The sequence below is a fragment of the Cryptomeria japonica genome, chromosome 10 (assembly GCF_030272615.1).
Source record: "Cryptomeria japonica chromosome 10, Sugi_1.0, whole genome shotgun sequence".
Classification (NCBI taxonomy): Eukaryota; Viridiplantae; Streptophyta; class Pinopsida; order Cupressales; family Cupressaceae; genus Cryptomeria; species Cryptomeria japonica.
In genome coordinates, this window is record NC_081414.1 from 119,262,081 (window position 1) to 119,281,265 (window position 19,185).

Consider the following 19,185-nt stretch of genomic DNA (forward strand, 5'->3'; position numbering starts at 1 on the left):
AAAATAAATAGAGAATGAAAGACAAATTGAGACATGGAACCCCAGATTTACATGGTTCACCAATTTGACTACATTGAGCAACAAAGAAGTTGTTTGAGCATTGAATACAAAATGACTACATTATCCATAACTTTATCCATCTGGAAGAGAAAAAGAAGCAAATCCATTGGACTTCACATAACTAACACATTTATGATTAGAATCAGTAAATACATTAATTATACAACATGAATATTAATATAACATTTACTATATCCACACAAAATAATATTAAATGAAAGGATAAAAGTAGAAAGTACACACTTTTATCCTCTACAATATTATATAATTAAAAACTAAAATATCAAAAACAAACCAAAATTTAATTTTCTTCTTAAATCACTAAACCTACTCCATGTAACATGGGAACAAAATTCTGTCACATTAATAATTATCTATAATGTTTTATGTCCACCGCAAAAGAGTAAGAGTAGAGAAGAAAAATGGTAGGCTCTAACTGCCTTTACTCTTCTCTAGCTCGAGGTATGAATCAATAATATCATTTCATTTTGCTTCGAAGCCCTGTGATTCCCAACGCGCACATTCACACAATGTGCAATGACAACTAAGTCATTGATTGACTAAATGCAGAAGAAATTAATATTTTTGATTAGAACACCACCAACACCGCTCCGTCGATTGCTCATAATAAAGAAGGGATCATAATCCTTCCCATTTCCGACAAGAATGCTCTGTTTTCCGCCGATCTAGCTCGGATTTGGCTCTGGCGCAACAGTGAAACTGACATTCTGCATTGTGATGGAAGAATACCTGTTCAAAATAGTGGTGATCGGGGACTCTGCAGTGGGGAAATCGAATCTGCTGTCCAGGTATTCTCGGAATGAATTTAATCCTAACTCAAAGGCAACCATTGGTGTGGAGTTTCAGACCCAGATCATGGAAATTGACGGAAAGGAGATCAAAGCTCAGATTTGGGACACTGCAGGCCAGGAAAGGTTCCGAGCTGTTACTTCAGCTTATTACAGGGGAGCCGTGGGGGCCCTCATTGTTTATGATATTAGCCGCAGGCTTACGTTTGAGAATGTTGCACGATGGCTTGAAGAGCTTAAGAGTGAGTGAGTTCTTTCTGAACGAACTTTTGTGTTTTTTTAACTCTATTTTCTGAAGCATTTTGTGTAGGGTTAACAGTGGTGAATAGTAATGCCTTAATACAATTTTTTTGTGCAGTGATTTGGTATATGGTGAGCTCTGTAAGATTATGGTGTTTCTGTTTAGGAAGTTGTGTGGGCTTGTAATTTGGCTATGTTTTTTAGCAGTATTTTGTTAATTTTGCTCATATTAATTGCATTTTGGGGGTTCTTGATCCAAGCCCATGTTTGGTCTTAGTGAGAATTCTGAAACATTTGCAATATTTTTTGGCTTAAGGCTCTAATTAAAGATAGTGTAGATTTAGAACTGTTATTAATTTCAGAATTTCTTAGATTTAGAACTGTTATTAATTTCAAAATTTCTTAACACTTTCTGAATTGGGGAGAAACCCATAATTGAGCAAGGAGCAATGATTGTAACAGAGCTTGAGATTGCCCTAAAACAGGGGCAAGTGTTTGAACAAGGACAATGATTGTTCCAAACAAAATACAAGTAAAACAAAGAGATTTTTTGTTACTATTATAGTTGGAATCGTGAAGCTTGTCCCAAGGTATTTTTTATCTCTTGGTTTTTAAGATACAATCAATTTGTACATCCTGTTTGGTGTTGAGGTGTCTACAGCTATATGCTAAAAGCAATTTGGAGCTTGGAATGGTTTAAACAATAAAACAAATGCCAACTGTTGAAGCTCCTCTGCTAATTAGTATAGGTGCCAAATAATATCTGTACAAATACTCTAGAAAATGGATGAAGGTGAATAAGCTGTTTCACATTGTCACCATAAATCAATCAAGTTAAGATACAAAGTTTGAAAAAACAAAATATACAACAAGAGAACTGAACTTGAAAAAACCTAAGGTAACGGTGCTTAACAATTTATTGACTGAAAATCTGCAGGACATTAAATTTGTATGCATTACGTACTAAATGAGAAATTTTTAAACCAACCTAGTTTTTAAATGTACTCAAACTTCTTTCCATAAGTTAGTTTAAAATCCAATTCAAAACCATCTTATCCATATTAATTCAAACTCTCGTTTCCCTGCAATTGACAAGGCGTATTAACTTTGCTTATGATAATCTCTGTGCATGGTATCTTTGATTTGTGAGAGTGAACTCAATTTCCTGTTTTCTTTCATATCTGGTAATGTGTAGATTTTTTTCTTAAAATAGAGGAATCAACATCTGATGGGATTCGTGGAGTGAAGTCCTAACACACATCATCATAACCTCCATACACCTCATGCAGGGTCAATTTGGGGAATCAAACTTGCAAGTACTAGCACACATCATCATAACTTCCATACGCCTCATGCAGGTGTCAATTTGGAGAATCAAACTTGCAATCTTCATATGTATCTTTCGATGTCTTGATTGGCTGATCTACCCTAAAGTGTTCTTCTGGTATAGATATATATTTTAGATAGAATTTTGATTTTTCCTGGAGTGGCGTATTTTAGTAACAAACCAAAATTCCCCAGCAATTCGTTTGTTTAATTCTTTATGGTTATTTTAGTTTAGAAATTTCTGGTTTGGTCTTTCTGGGTGGGTTTCAATTTACAATTGAATTGATCCCAGTTCAATCCTTGCATTTACCATTCACAAAATTGACCCAAATATAGACAATACTTAAATATGGATAACCCTGATCCATTTTCTTGGCCCTCGTCATAATTTTCACTTTAATACGCAGATATAAAACATGGCTCATAAGCTGCACAGGAATGTACAGGTGCATATTAGGAGTATATATATGCTGACATAAACTCAAGCCATAAGCATGAATGTTGTTAACTTGCTACTAGACTGTTTGTTGAACACCTGATTTTGTAACGCCTAATGGCTTCAGATCTAACTTCTGTTTTTTTTTTTGGGGTGTTGCAGTGCACACTGATACCAACGTGGTGAGAATGCTTGTGGGAAACAAATGTGATTTGGAACATATTAGAGAAGTGTCAGTGGAAGATGGGAAGAACCTTGCCGAAGCAGAGGGGCTTTTTTTCATAGAGACCTCTGCTTTGGATAACACAAATGTCATGTCCGCCTTCCAGATTGTGGTTAGAGAGGTTTACAATAGTGTGAGTAGAAAAGTGTTGAACTCTGACTCCTATAAATCTGAATTGTCCTTGGACAGGATTAAAATTATTGATGGCGATGATGCTTCCAAGTCAAAGTACTTATGCTGCTGAAGAGTTTTCTTTTCTTTTTCCCTTCCATTTTTTTTTTGTTGGGTTTCACTTGGTGCACTTCAGAATCTTGGATCATAAAAATCTCTTTGGTTCTTTGTTCATGGGGTTCTCAAGTAGATATATTGTTTATTTAGGCAGTCAATTGTATAAGAGTTTTTTTTCAGTTTAGAAGCAGCCAAAGAAGACTTGGTGGAAATCTGTAACTGGGCTTCTTACGATAATGGGTTGTAGCTGCTATAAGCAGAGAGCAGAATAATCCTGAATGAATTCAAAGCATTGTATTGTAGTCTCTTTTTTGTTAATTTGATTTCATGGTATTATAAAACATTGAGGCCATGTGGATGGAACTTTGAAGAATTGTGTTTTCTCAGTTTGCAAATCCCCTGCTTCTGCATCACATGTCAGTTTAGATGAGGTACTGATAAAAATATGGATATCTAGGATGAGCTTGACAATTTAAGGAGATATTGAAACATATTCGTTTGGAGTTGGGCATTTTAAGGCTTGGAATGATGTAAAATCAAAAGCGCGTCATTGGTTAAGTTTTGCACATTGGTTTAAGGTTGCACTCATGGATGTGAATTGAAATAGTACAGTGTTGAATTTCTAGTCAACATTAATTGTCTAATAGGTTCTAAATTTGACATCATAATGAATGGACTTTTGACTCAAGTATAGTTATATCCACATTAAACTCAAGCTAAGTACCCAAATGTTTAATTTGAGCATTAATTATTGCAACATATGTATGTCCTAAAAGTAAATTAATTGTTTGTATTATTGTTTTAGTTATTTTATTAACTTAGATTATGATTTTAACTTTTTTACACTTATATTTCATCTCTAAGATTTTAGATTTGATTTTTTTAATTGTTATATATTTATTTCAAATCTAATTAGGATTTGGATTCACACTTGAGTGTTTATTATTGCTTTACGTGTTTCCAAGGATTTGAACTTTAGTATGAGATTTTCTTGATACCTAACTTTCCACTCTTTAGCCTTTAGCTATAAGGCTTAATCTTCAATTTTATATCTTATCTTCATTGAACTTTAATATGAGATTTTCTTAACACCTACCTTTCCACCCTTTAAGTATAAGGTTTAATCTTCAATTTTATATCTTATCTTCATTGAATTTTTAATATCTCATAGTTTTGGCATTCATCATGGACCTTTTTGTACTTTGATGTTTTTCTCTTAGTCAATGATACCATAGGTAACAATTATACCTCTTTTGTCATATCACCTATTATTACTTGTTAAGTGCATCATATTTACAATGGACATTTGCTTTGCAACCATAGCTAGGACATGTGCCATAATATTTATATACATACACTTTGATGGATTTTTTTTTTCCATTTAGATGTACATATCTTGTGTTTTATTGTGCTAATTGAAGTGATTTTTTATTATTATTCTCCTACATGGCCTAAGAGGTGATGTTCCTTAGTACTTTGCCATTTTTTCCTTTTCGTGGCCATACCTTTAAATACATTAGGAAGTTCTCCATGCCATTAAGTAATGATATTTCTCTTGATGCCTCTTCCTCATTTCATGATGTCTTTTCCTAATTTCATGATGTCATACTTATGAACGCTCTTTGTATATGCTGAGATGATTGTATTTCCATATCTCTTTCGCCCATTATTCATATGTTTTGTACATCTTTGCATCCTACCTTTAATGATAAGTCGTCCTTCCATATTATGCCATTTTCTCCTAGAGATATACCCGATATCTATGCCATAGCTAAGCCACATGGTTAAGCATACGATCATGCACACACATATCAGATAATTACCAAAGGATAAGTCATCCTTCCCCATTTCCTTCTAAAGATATACCCACTTGCCATATAATAGCTACTCTACATGGTTATCTGTAATGTCCTTTGAAATATAATTTAATAATAAATAATAAATTAAGTAAAATAATAATAACTTCGATTTCTATAACAATAAAATAAATATAATCCTAGAATCATAGTAACTCTCACCTAGAGAAGAACATTAAGGGGGATTGCTTTTTCAACTTCGAAGTCATAAGTCTAACAGGATAAAATCAACAGATTGTTTCTTATGAAAAGGCAATTGGGTCAATTGAGAATCATGTTATCCTGCGAAATATTATTAAAAGAAAACAAAAAATTCTTTACCATGGTTCTTAACCACAAAAAAAACTTTACCATGGTTCTTAACCGCAAAGGGTTTAATACCACGAGGCTACTGGGTTCAAAATTGATAGTATTCTGACAAACAAAACATTCTTTGCATAAATAAATACACAATAACATGCTCCACTAATCATTTTGAGCCCACAAAAGCCCTATAATAAAACTTAACTAATTCTGAACAAGCAACATAGTTGCGCTCCATTTGCTATAGAAGTAAGAGGCAACGATTTTAAAGGTGGATTTAGCGATTATTAACGAAACCTGAAATATAGTGTATAAAACGCGGAGTGCCTTCATATTCAGGAAACATGACGTGGTAACCATGGACCCCATTTTCGTCCTCCATCAATTCCGCCTCCTTCCCCCAACTCTTGAGGTATTCATAAAACATCACTCCTCTCTCGTGAAGCTCATCTTTTCCTCCTACGGCTACCAAAACCGGCGGTAATTTCAAACCAGGCTTCAGGGGCGAAACCGCCGGATTACAGAATGGGTGGTCTCTGGTAGATCCCACAGGCAGAGCTATACTCCAAATGGATTTCCAAAGTTGTACAGCCTTCACCATCTCTGCCCGTTTCTCTGACTCAGCCATTTCCTCACTCCCAAAGAAGGGGTGAATTGCAATCACTCCCTTCACCATCAACGGGCTTACGTCCAGCTCAGCAACTCGCAGTGCCACGTGGTAAACAATGTTCGCTCCGGCGCTCTCTCCCGCCAAAAAGCACCGGGAAAAATCTACGATGGACGGCGACAGCCACTCCTCCGGCGACTCTGCTGGCTCAGCAGCATGCTTTGCGACCCATTCGACGGCCTCCGTACAGTCATCGTAGGCCGCAGGGAGCCTGTGCTCTGGTGCCAGCCTGTAATCCACAGCAACTATTAGTATGCCGGCGGTTTTGCACAAAGCGTGCAAATATGTGTGGAATTCTACCCAGGCTGAGGAAACAACCGCGAATCCACCGCCGTGAAAATGGATGAGGACTGGCAATTTTCCACAAGCGTTTTCCGGCCTGAATATGCGAACCCAGACGCCGGTTTCCGGATTTATAATGGCGTCTTTGGATGCAACGCCGTCTGTAAAGTTTGAAGAGACGGGTATGGTGGGGTGTGGAAGGCGCAGCACAGAGCCATCAGAATAGATCTTTAACTGTCCTTCTATTTCTCCCACAACTTCCATTCCTATTTCCTATGCTTTTCACAATAACCCTAGAAAAAGATCTGTGTAATATATAGAGAGAAAATTCTGTAGCGTTACGCTTAAGCACAGACGATCGGAGGATCGAGCCTGCCTAGTTGCTTTCAGATTTCATTCGCCCTTCCCTACCCTCCATAAAAATTAGAAAATATAATAATATAAAAGTTCTACTTTATTTTATGCTAACTTTCATGAAAATTAGAAAATAGTATAATATAATATAATATAAAACTATAAATAAAATAAGATGCCTTTTAAATATTCCATACCTCATCCAATAAACAAGAAACGCAATATATAGATAGCTAGGGAGATATAACTAGTATACATATATTTAAAAAATATATGTAAAATATGTTGAGAGATATCTTATAATAGAAGAGTCTTGCATGCTAAACGCTGTGAATCTAGTGGAGACAAGTGGCAAGGGTTCTATTTTATTTGGAGTAATAAAATAACATCTCCACTAAAGTTGGAGAAGAGGAGAAGAGGAGAGTAAGAGATAGAAAGAGGGAAATAATGAGAAAGGGAGAGATGGCAAAAATATAAGAGGTGATATATAGAGACAAGTAGAGAAAGGTAGATATATACAGAGAGAGAGAGAGAGAGAGAGGGAAATAAATACATATGGGTTTCTATCATTTATTTAGATTAGTTCTAAATTTGTGTCATTAGGTATAGGGGCTTCTACAATGACAAAAAGTGGTGAAGTGTACGACTATGTTAATAAAAACCCTTAACTTCTATTTTAAATTTGAAACCATTCAAATATTAAAGTATTAAAATTTTAAATATAGTATTTAATAATAAGTGTATATATATATATATATATATAAATTTGTTTGAATCATTTTTTTTTTGTTTTTTTGGTTCACATGGGCTTTCTTTCTTAAACCATTTTTTGTTTTTTGTTTTGTTTTAATAATGCATTGATTTATTTGTAACACCAACAAATTGGTTTAGTTAAGATTAGTCAATATATAAAACTAAACCATATGAAAGCATTATCAAGGAAGATTAAAATAAAGCATAAGAGACATGGACGAGTAGACACTCTCATGATGCTCCCATTGTCATGAGTCTTCCTTGTTCTCCTCGTCATCACGAACCTCGTTGCTCCAAGGTTGACTAATGAAGAGTGGGAGATTGATGGAGTTGAATGTGGATTGCTATCACAATCGCATAACAACATACAGATGTGTGGATAGGGATTTTGACATGATGAGGGTGTTATGATAATGATTATGCTCTCAAGAGGGCAACATGATGGATGCAATGATTATGGATAAGTGGTTAGCATAAGGATGTTAAATGAATTGGATGATTTGGGATGAACAAAGGCTTCAATTTATAGAGTTTAGAGATCCACAATGGATGGTCAAGATTGGAAGTCAAGTGAAGGGTTGAGATTAAAAGGGAGTGTGGTCCTAGATTTGAAGGCTTAGCCTTGTGACACTTTGTCACAAGGAGAAGTAGAGTGTGCTCGTGTGAGCACACATGGGGAAGCTCATGAAAGGGACATGTCTATGACGTGTAAAAAATAAGGTGGCTATGAGGTGACTTGTGAGTCACATGTTGAAAAGAGAGAGGGCTAGTGAAAGTGGCATGTCTATAACATGTGTAAGGGTAGGTTGACTTGTGAGTCACATGTGGAGCCACATGTGGACCTAGGTAGATGTGTAGCATTTAAAAAATTGAATAAATACTAACAGGGATTAGGCTTTGGGTTAATTAGCTTAATTAGGGGATTAAAAGGTGGGTTTGTAGGAATCACAAAACTAGTTTAATTAATTAATAATTAATTTGACTAATTATGATTAAGAATGGGATTGAAATATTCCCTAAGACTAACTGTAGGAGAAAGGAGGTAATTAATTAAATATGATTTAATTAATTTAGAGATAATAATAGGATAATATGATTAATTAAATTAATCATGTAATAAAGGGATAATTCATTAATTATTAATTTAATTAATTTTATGTGTCTACATTTTGCCCCTCTTTGATATAGCAACATGAAGTGATGTTATTACAAAAAAGAATAAAACATAGTGGATAGGAAAAGCTAAGGACTAGTAGCATGATGCCCCATTCATTGGTGGGTTGAGGAAGGATGACAAGGAAGTAGTGGTATGCCCCCTCGAGAGGACATGCGGGTTCCAAGATCATGGGTGTGCTCTCGAAATGGATAGGACTAAAGGATGAACAATAAAAGGGGAGGGATGAGGCAAATGAATAAACTAGAGTTGTATGGGAAAAGGGAAGATGGAATGAAAAAGGATAGAATGGGTTGAATGTAAGGCTTATGAAGAGGATGGGATTGTTGTTATGCATTATGTGAAGAGCAATCCTAGGTTTGATATGGCAAAGGATATCGACACCACTGATTATAGGAATCAGAATGTTATGAATATTCAATGCGTGGACTAGACTCTCAAACAATAGGTTATCTCAATGTACACAAGTTCGCAAACACCCGTGATGGTGCAAATACGAGACTTGTTGGATCGTACAAGAGAAACCGCAAACACACCATACCACAAAAACTATGCCCCATTATACACCAACCTAGACATACCAAGATGTAGAATGATCAAGACGACCATGAATAGGTATAGGTCTAGGACAAAAAATAAAATCAAAGTAAAAAGATCATTAAAGAAAATGACTCGTTTGGCCAACAAACATCTCTTGCCAAGAGTAGGACATGGATCTGGATAGGTTTCCAAGCAATGGAAGGATGCATCTCGATGGGCATTGATTGATAGAATAAATTGATGATAGGCAATAGATTAAGTTGATTGGGAGAGACGCTAGTCAAGAGGATCTTTGCTTGGATTTGGTTAACACATCGTGGATAGGTGTTTGGATTATGCACAAATCTAGGTAAGCTTAGATGGATGGGAAAAGCTCAAATTGATGGGGATCATAAATCGATTGGATAGGATGGGAGGCGGATAAATGATTAAATAGGATTAGATTGCATTGGAGTGTGGATATAGGATAAATGGATTGGGACCAATGACAAGGGAGAACCAGGGCTTGGTAAAAGGATGGAGGGATGGAGGGATTGCTTGGATATGATATGGAGGAATAAGGAGATGGATAGATATGGATAGGATATGAAGGACTAAAGGATGGAGGATAGGAGGATGGAGACCCCAAGACTATGTTGCAAAGGAGTAAAATGCCCCACAGTAGAGGTGGTGCAATGAAGGAGGGAAGGATGGCAGATAAAGATGTAAGAGATTGAAGGATAGCGTGTAATAGATATGGATGGAGGAGGAACTTAGGCTTGCATTTTAAAAAGCATGCACTTACATTATTTTTCCTCTAGCATGTGATCAAGATCAAAGGTAGGAAGGATATGTTTAGGCATGCTGAGGAATATGAGATGGAGGATATGGATAGGATAGTCAAGATCAAATATGGGTAAAGATGATGGACTTAGATAGTATGATGGATATTGGATGAAGGATAGATTGATTAGATAGTCAAGATCAAAGATAGGAAATGAGGATGGACTTAAATAGGATGTGGATATAGGATAAGGGGTATGGAGGATGTAGATGGAGGATAGAATGGATGAAGCTTTCCCCCAAGTGTAGAGTGCAAGAGGATGAGGGGATTACTCATGATGCTTGTTTACCAAGTTTTCATCATGGTACATACCCAAGGTGCCACAAGATGTGGTTTTCACCATTGGATGTTTTTTTCTCTTTACTTTTTTCTTTTTTCCTTCTCTTTTTTTTTGAATTTTTGGGGAATAGTTTGAATGAATAAGGATGAGGATAAGTGGATGGAGATAAGTGGATGCATGAAAGGGAGATGGAGGGAGGACTCAAGTATCTAGTTCCACTGATGGTATCTCTTAGATGTGCTATATGGAACCAAGATAACTAGAGGTACACTCATAGATGTTGGTAGAAATGGATGAGGAGATGGAATTGAGGGAAGATGAAGGGGGATAGGTGTTTATGCAAAAGTTTGGACTAAAGGAATGGGATTATGGAAAATAGATGTTGGATAATGGATGGGGTTTTGGAATACTTGTGGATAAATGGATGGGGATGGTGGGAAGATCATCTTTGGCACACACCTTGAAGGGTGGTGGAGTTGTGGAGGAGAGGATTTTAAATTAGATGGAGGATAAAATGTGGCTTTTGAGACATGAGGACCCAAAATAGATGAAGGAGATGATGGATTTAAGATAGTATTGGTGAGACGACTAAGGTGGATCATTTGGTTGGAAGAATAGCGAAGGAGAGGTACTGGGAAGCTTTGCACACTATCCTCTATGGTCTTAGGAGCATACCAACGACATAAGAGATTGTGAAAGTCTTCAAGCCAGAGGTAGTAGTGGAGGGGAAATCGAAGGCCAACGGGCTGGAAATATTTAGAAAGGGCATTCTGGACTATGATTGTAAGCCCTTCATTGTATTTGTTGGTTGTAACGGATATTTATTCTCCGCTCCTCAATTAGTGAGGACAAATATGCTCAGTGAAGGGCTTATTGTCATACTGAAATGGATGTAATGATGTTTTGTTTTAATGAAGGATCCTACCCCCACATAGGTAGGAACCTGCCGAAAAAAAAACTAATTTTCTTGTTTGAAAGCATAAAATTTTATAATCCACTATAGATTAGGTTGATACTTTTTGGATTTGACAATGTAAATAATTTTTTCATTATAGTCAAATCCAAAAACTATCAAGGTAATCTACTTTTATTATTATTTTTTGGGCTTGGATTGAGGAAGGAAAAATTAAATTACTCAATTCAACAAACCTATATCTATATAATAATTATTAACAATAGAATTTTTTATGTTAAGGTCAATATGGGTGAGCCACTCTCGATTACAAAAAATCTCTTGGTTGGCACTTGCTATTTCTCCACCTAGATTTGTTCAAAACTAAACGTAGGAGGTCCATGAAGAGGATGAAACAACTACTAATTTTATGGGTAGAAACTTAAGGATAAATGTATAGACTTGATGGGTAGTGGATGGGATATCCATGATGAGTAAGACCCTTGTGCTAACATTGATGTATTACTTGTAATTTAAGGCTATTGTCTTCTATGTTGTTTAGTTAATATTGTAGCTTAAAAAATTGTTTCCCTTGTGAACATTCAGAGTATTACAATTGATGGATTTTTCTGTTTTAAAGTCAAAAGTGTTTGTTTTTACTTTTGGTTTAGCTAGTTTTTCTTTGGAGTATGATCCCATTCTACCCACTTTTTTAAAGATTTAGATGTATGCTTTAGCACATTTATTTTAATAATGTGATCTATTCATGAAAATATTTAGTATTCCTGTGTGTCCATATACAGGGAGTCCATAATTACAAAATAATGCTCAAAATTAATCTTGTCAATTATATTCTTAAATTTTCATTTTGAAATCTACGAATTTATAGATTTTTTATGCAAAGATGTGTAAACTCGTTCTTCCAACCATGTAGAATAATCTACATTGCTCTAAATAAAATAAAAATGTTTTAAAGTCAATGAATTTTGTCATCAAGATTAAATGGTTTAAGTTATAAATGTTTTCTTCTATTTTTGCATTTGTTTGTCAAGGTATCAAATACCTATTAGCTAGACCACTGAGGTCCAATTAAAATGCATAGGACCTAAGAAGGACAAAGCGCCATATGACCTAAGAAGGACCCCATGGGTTGTAGGGATATGCCTTAGACAAGAGATTATTAACTAAATTATATTGAATCTACAAAAGCCCCTATTATAAAATTTAATGAGCAAGAACCATACTTGCCCTACATTCATTGCATGAGTATAAAATTTAATGAGCAAGAACCATACTTGCCCTACACTTATTGCATGAGTAACATAGATAAATGTTACCAATTTTAAAGACATCTTATCATAAGGAGGCACATCAAACATCAAACTCTGTGTGTTTCATATTCAGCGATTATTAACATAATCTGCAATGCGCTGTATAAAACGTGGAGTGCCCTCATACTCAGGAACCATGACGTGGTAACTGTGAACCCCACCTTCGTCCTCCATCAATTCTGCCTCTTTTCCGCAACTCTTGAGGTATTCATAAAACATCATACCTCTCTCTTTCAGTCCATCTTTTCCTCCTACGGCTACCAAAATCGGCGGTAATTTCAAACCAGGTTTCAGGGGCAAAACCGCCGGATTACAAAACGGATGGTCTCTGCTGGACCCCACAGGCAGAGCTATATTCCAAAGTGATTTCCATCTTTCTACGCTCTTCACCAGCTCTGGACTTTTCTCAGATTCACTCATTTCCTCACTCCCAAAGAAGGGGTGAATGACAATCACTCCCTTCACCATCAACGGCCTCACGTCCATGTCAGCAACTCGCAGTCCCACGTGGTAAACGATGTTCGCTCCGGCACTCTCTCCCGCCAAAAAGCACCGGGAAAAATCCACGACCGACGGCGACAGCCACTCCTCCGGCAACTCTGCCCATTCAGCGGCATGCTTTGCGATCCATTCCACGGCCTCCGTACAGTCATCGTAGGCCGCCGGCGGCCGGTTCTCTGGCGCCAGCCTGTAATCCACCGACACAATTAATATACCGGCGGTTTTACACAAAGCGTGAAAATAAGTGTGGAACTCTACCCAGGCTGAGGAACAAACCGCGAATCCGCCGCCGTGAAAATGAATCAGGACTGGCAATTTTCCAGAAGCAGTTTCCGGCCTGAATATGCGAGCCCAGACGCCGGTTTCCGGATTTACAGTGACGTCCTTGGATGCAACTCCATCTGTAAAGTGTGAAGAGGCAGGCAGTGTGGGATGTGGAAGGCGCAGAACAGAGCCATCCGAAAAGATTTTCAACTGCCCTTCTATTTCTCCCACAACTTCCATTCTTATGCTTTCTACAATAATTTGCAGCAACTATCATCTAATATATATACAAAAGTTTGTAGCGCTGCACTCAAAAGCCCTAGTTACTTTTAGATTCCAATCACCCTGCCGTCCATAAAAATTAGAAAATTAAAAAAATATAATTTAAAATTATAAATAATATCCTATTCTATCTTAAACTCCCCAAAATATTTTCATCCATTCTTTTCAATTTTACAATCGGCATCCATTCTCTTCAATCATACAATCCTCATATCTACCCCAAATTAATAACATTTTAACCAAAACCATTCTTTGCTTAAAATAAACTAACATAACATTCTTCATTAAATTATAGTTAGTCCATAAAAACCCTGCGATAAAATGTAATTAAGTAATCAAGAACCAGCACCATAGTTAGCTTACGTGTATGTAGAAGTAACACAGAAATACAATTTTAAATGTGTTATTCTTTCACATCATACCACAAACTTGATATTCAACGATTATTAACATAATCTGCAATCCACTGAATAAAACGCGGAGTACCCTCATACTGAGGAAGCATGACGTGGAAGCTGTGGACCCCACCTTCATCCTCCATCAACTCCACCTCCTTCCCACAACTCTTGAGATATTCATAAAACATCACGCCCCTCTCGTAAAGCTCATCTTTCCCGGCAACGGCGACCAAAACCGGCGGTAATTTCAAACCAGGCTGCAGGGGCAAAACCGCCGGATTAATGAACGGGTGGTCTTTGCTGGACCCCACAGGCAGAGCTATACTACGAAGCGAATCAAACAGCTGTACAAACTTTAATCCCTCTGCACTTTTCTCAAACTGGGTGAGTTCCTCGCTCTCAAACCAGGGGTGAATACAAATCAGTCCCTTAACCACCAACGGTCTCACGTCCACGTCAGCAATCCGCAGTCCGACGTGGTAAACAATATTCGCTCCGGCGCTCTCTCCGGCCAAAAAACACCTGGAAAAATCCACGACGGACGGCGACAGCCACTCCTCCGGGGACTCTGCGCGCCCCGCAGCCTGCTTTGCGATCCATTCCACGGCCTCCGTACAGTCGTCGTACGCCGCCGGCAGCTGGTGCTCTGGTGCCAGCCTGTAATCCACCGAAATGATTAATTTGTCGGCAGTTTTACATAAAGCGTGAAAATACGTGTGGAATTATGCCCAGGCTGAGGAGCAAACCGCGAATCCGCCGCCATGAAAATGGATCAGGACTGGCAATTTTCCAGAAGCGGTTTCTGGCCTGAATATTCGAGCCCAGACGCCGGTTTCCGGATTTACGCTGACGTCCTTAGATGCAACACCGTCTGTAAAGTTTGAAGAGGCAGGCGTGGTAGGATGTGGAAGGCGCAACACAGAGCCATCTGAATAGATTTTCAACTGCCCTTCTAGTCCTACTCTTTCCACAACTTCCATTCTTATGATTTCCACAGTAATTTGTTGTAACTATCATCTAATATATATAGAAAAATCTGCAGCCCTGCACTTGAGCAACAATCGATCGGAGGATCGAATCTCCTTAGGTTTTTTTTTTGGTTTCAATCTCCTAAGTTACTTTCGGACTCCACTCACCCTACTCCACAAAAAAAAATAGAAAATATTCAATATCTAATATAAAATTATAAACAATGTCTTATTCTATGCTACCTTCCATTAAAATTAGAATATAATATTAACTAGCAATCGCACCTTGGAAGGTGCAATGGGTACACCGAAAAGGTGTGGAAGGTCAATTAGGGGAAAACATTGTCTATTTTTTGCATACATTTGTCCAATACATGAGGTCAATTGGTAGGTCATTTGGAAAATGATGTTGCTTGTGAGACAAAGATATCTCTAAAGAAGTGATAGCTTAATTTGAATCAACTATGATTTCACTTATAGGGATCCAAACATGACTAAAACCAAACCTTTGAATGAGGAAGATAATCAAACTCCATTACAAATAGGCTTGTGTTATGTTTGCAATAAGGAGAGGGGTGGAGAGAGAGGGAAGAGTGTGAGAGAAAAGAGGGGTAAGGAGGTAGAGATTTGGGATAGAGATAGAGATGGGGATGAAGGAGAGGGAGCGATAGAAAGATGAAGATAGAGTAGAGAGAGGGAGAGATATAGAGGTAGAGAGATGAAAGGATGATAGGATAGAGACAGAGGAAGAGATGGAAAAGGAAATATGGAGAGATAGAAATAGAGGAAAAGAGATATAACTATAGACAATTAAGGAGAGAGAGAGAGGGGGGGAAATGGAGATATACATGGTGAGATAGAGTGATAGAGAGATAGAGATATAAAGAGATATAGAGAGAGGGGGGGAGTTAGACAAATAGAAGGAAATAGATAAATAAATAGAGGGGGAGATAGAGAGAAATGGGTGGAGGTAGAGGGAGAGATTAAGAGAAAGATAGAGGTAGAGGCAAATAGATAGATAGATAGAAAGATAGAAAGATAGGGGGAATAGGGAGAGATCGAGGGAGAAATAGAGAGATATGTAGTCACATAAATATGTCCATTTTAATTAAATGAATATTTGTTATTTATTTGATTAAAAATCCACTAGCCATGAGTTAATTAAATTAATATTTAATTAATTCATCTTCAAACATTCTCCTATTAATTAAATAAATTATTCAATTTATTTTAATTAATTCATTGTACCAAATTCACAAATCAATTAAATGAATAAATCATATTTACTTCATTTAATCCCATATTCCTCTTTTAAATAAAACATTTATTTAAATCATTAAAATCCCCCCAACTTGCATTTTCCTACAAATGCAACTTGCACACATTTATTGAAATAAACAAATTTTATTTTAATAAAAATCCTATTTTCCCTCACCCACCAAACCCACTTGCAATTCTAATCCCTTTCTAGATTCTTCTAACCCCTTCCTAATTAGCCTAATCCATTCCCTAATTATTGTCACATTCCTAAGCAACATGGAGTCACTTCTCAAAGACTTCAAAGTCTTTGAAAAGCATTTAATGCTTTGTGTGTTCAACAATTTAACCTCCAAAGTCTTCCAAAACCACTAATGGCTCTTACATGACCATTAATGGCTATTGCATAACCATTTATGGTTAATTCAACTTGTCTCCTCAAGTATTTATTGTTTTGACCATGTTTATCCATTGGATAAAAGCTTTATTCTTTAAATAAAGAGTTTATTCATTCAACTAACATTGACCTTAACTCCCAAGGTCATGTCAAGCATTTAATGCTTATTCCCTCTCCTCTCAACCTATCTCACATTGACACGTGTCATCCTGAGATTGGATTGAAAGCCCTCACATGGATTTGAAATCATTCAATCCTGACCCTTGTTGAGATTGCTCAATCTCAACCATCCATTGCTCCATTTTTTTCCTATAAATAAAGCCCATTTCTTCATAATCCAGATCCTGAAAACTTGTATGCATTTAAGCTATAGGCATTTTAAGAGAGCATTTTAGCATAACCACTAATATCTTGTCATCTTGGATAAAATAAATCATTTTAGCATCAATAACATTTAGTATTAGCTTTTTTAATTCACATTTAGAGCAAAATACTTCAATCTCAATCCTCCATAAGCATCCATAGTGCAAAAAGCTGCTGAGAGCTACACTATTTTGGAACTTGGAGAGGAGAGGAACAAAGGAGAAGAAATCAAGAGCATGTTAGGAGGCATTTGGAGATGCCTCGTCATATTTATCTTCTTAGTTAGATATTTTGTCATGTTTTTGATATCTCTTTTGATATGCCTGTTTAGATTAGTTTTTGATTGATTAACATTAACGGTTTCTTGTGGTTGTGTGTTATTTATCATTGGCTAACCTTCCCCTTTTGCAAAGCATCAAGATAAATGTGGGGATAGGGAGGGAGTGAGCAAGAGTGATGTCAAGAGAGAGAGAGAGAGGGGGGAGCAGAAAAAGAAGAAGAAAAAGAAGAGATAAAGGAGATAAAGATAGAAGGAGCAAGAGTGAGAGAGAAAGAGGGTGATGGAGACAAGTAATAGAGAGATTGAGAGAGATAGAAAGTGGGAAATATAAAATGATAGAGATAGAAATAAAGATAGGAAAGGACAAATAGGGAGTGTGTGTATATGAGTGAGAGAGATATGGAGAGAGAGATAGAGGGGATGGAGAGAAACAAAGAGAGGGGAGAGGAGAAGTAGATAGAAACAGGGAATGATAGGGGAGAGAGATATAGGGATAGAGAGGGGGAGATAAGGATAGAAAGGAGATATAGAGAGATAGATATAACTTGGGAAAGCTAGAGGGTGTGATAGAGATACATATATATAGAGGGAGACATGGAAGGAGAGATGACGAGGGAGGGGGAGAAATGGTGATAGAAAGAGGGAGAAAACAAGAGGGGGAAAGGAGATATAGAGAGATAGATATAACTTGGGAAAGCTAGAGGGTGTGATAGAGATACATATATATAGAGGGAGACATGGAAGGAGAGATGACGAGGGAGGGGGAGAAATGGTGATAGAAAGAGGGAGAAAACAAGAGGGGGGATGGAGATCTATAGAATGATAAAGATATATGAAGTGATATATAAAGAAAGGTAGAGAGAGGAATATGTATATATATATATATAGAGATAGAGAGAGAGAGAGAGAGCAAGAGACATGAAGGGAGAGATGTAGTGAATAAGAAATATATATAGAGATAACAAGATACAGAGAGAGAGAGAGAGAGAGAGAGAGAGAGAGAGAGAGAGAGAGAGAGAGAGAGAGAGAGAGATATTGGCAGAGATAAGTAATAAAGCGAGGAGAAAGTGGAGAAATAGATAGCTATAGAGATGGGGAGGGAGGAATAGGGTGCTGAGTATGAGAGAGCAAGAAAGGCATAGAGATAAAGATGGGAGGGGAAAATAAGGAGTGTGTGTTAGTTAGAGAGATACAGAGATCAAGATGGAGAGGGAGAGATGTATATAAATAGATGGAGAGAAAGGGAGAAAAATAGAGGATAGAGAATTAGAGAGATATAGAAAGAGGGAGTGATAGGGAGAGAGATGGAAAGATGGAGATGGAAATAGGGAGAAATTATGTGGGAGAGAGTGATGCAAATAGATGTAAAGAGAAAGAGGGGGGGATATTTGAATATAAGTGTCGTTATATTATATATAACTTAATTTGTATTCTAATTAATAGTGTTTATTACAAGTTTTAATGTATCATAATATAATTTATATATGATTTAATTTGTGTTATATAAAATATATATTATCTATTAATTATAAATTGTAATATTATATTATATTTTAAAGATAACCAATTTAAATTATATGAATGCATATCAAATACCTTTCTCATTTAATTATATTTAATTAATCAATATTTAAAATAAAGGCAAATATATAATTAAAAACTATAAAATTTAATTACTTCATAGTGAATGCTTCAATACAAATGAAAGTTTACAAGAATGATCTGATATGTATATAGTTAACTTTCATTTGTCAAGTAAACCAATATGAATGATATATGCCCAATAGTGAATGCTTTGGAAAGAAACATAAACCAAATGTGAAGTATATTTTAGAAGTATTATGCCCAATTTATTTTTTCATATAAAGGTGAACTCCATAAGTCAAGTGTATACAAAT

General features: G+C 36.5%; 4 protein-coding genes across 5 annotated transcripts; 1 reads left to right on the forward strand and 3 right to left on the reverse strand.

The window, feature by feature from the left end:
- Positions 1-454: 454 nt before the first annotated feature.
- Positions 455-3,695, forward strand: LOC131072627 (ras-related protein RABA5c). Its single transcript, XM_058008854.2, has 2 exons — positions 455-1,111; positions 3,034-3,695. The coding sequence occupies exons 1-2, from the start codon at positions 799-801 to the stop codon at positions 3,336-3,338; spliced, it is 618 nt and encodes a 205-aa protein (XP_057864837.1). The 5' UTR covers positions 455-798; the 3' UTR covers positions 3,339-3,695.
- A 1,877-nt stretch (positions 3,696-5,572) lies between these two features.
- LOC131072625 (probable carboxylesterase 17) lies at positions 5,573-6,832 on the reverse strand. The gene has a single exon (XM_058008850.2). It carries the CDS (start codon positions 6,692-6,694, stop codon positions 5,759-5,761), a length of 936 nt encoding a protein of 311 aa, XP_057864833.2. The 5' UTR covers positions 6,695-6,832; the 3' UTR covers positions 5,573-5,758.
- Positions 6,833-12,411: 5,579 nt separating this feature from the next.
- LOC131072624 (probable carboxylesterase 17) lies at positions 12,412-14,160 on the reverse strand. 2 transcript variants are annotated; one of them, XM_059213661.1, is made up of 2 exons: positions 14,047-14,160; positions 12,412-13,687 (listed from the first exon to the last, which is right to left on the reverse strand). In XM_059213661.1, the coding sequence occupies exon 2, from the start codon at positions 13,580-13,582 to the stop codon at positions 12,647-12,649; it is 936 nt and encodes a 311-aa protein (XP_059069644.1). In that variant the 5' UTR covers positions 13,583-13,687; positions 14,047-14,160; the 3' UTR covers positions 12,412-12,646. The 2 variants fall into 2 exon arrangements, with proteins under 2 accessions (XP_059069644.1, XP_059069643.1); XM_059213660.1 differs by having other exon boundaries at positions 13,988-14,087.
- LOC131072626 (probable carboxylesterase 17) lies at positions 14,061-15,153 on the reverse strand. Its single transcript, XM_058008852.2, has 2 exons — positions 14,769-15,153; positions 14,061-14,679 (listed from the first exon to the last, which is right to left on the reverse strand). Exons 1-2 carry the CDS (start codon positions 14,783-14,785, stop codon positions 14,061-14,063), a joined length of 636 nt encoding a protein of 211 aa, XP_057864835.2. The 5' UTR covers positions 14,786-15,153.
- Between the last annotated feature and the right edge of the window lie 4,032 nt (positions 15,154-19,185).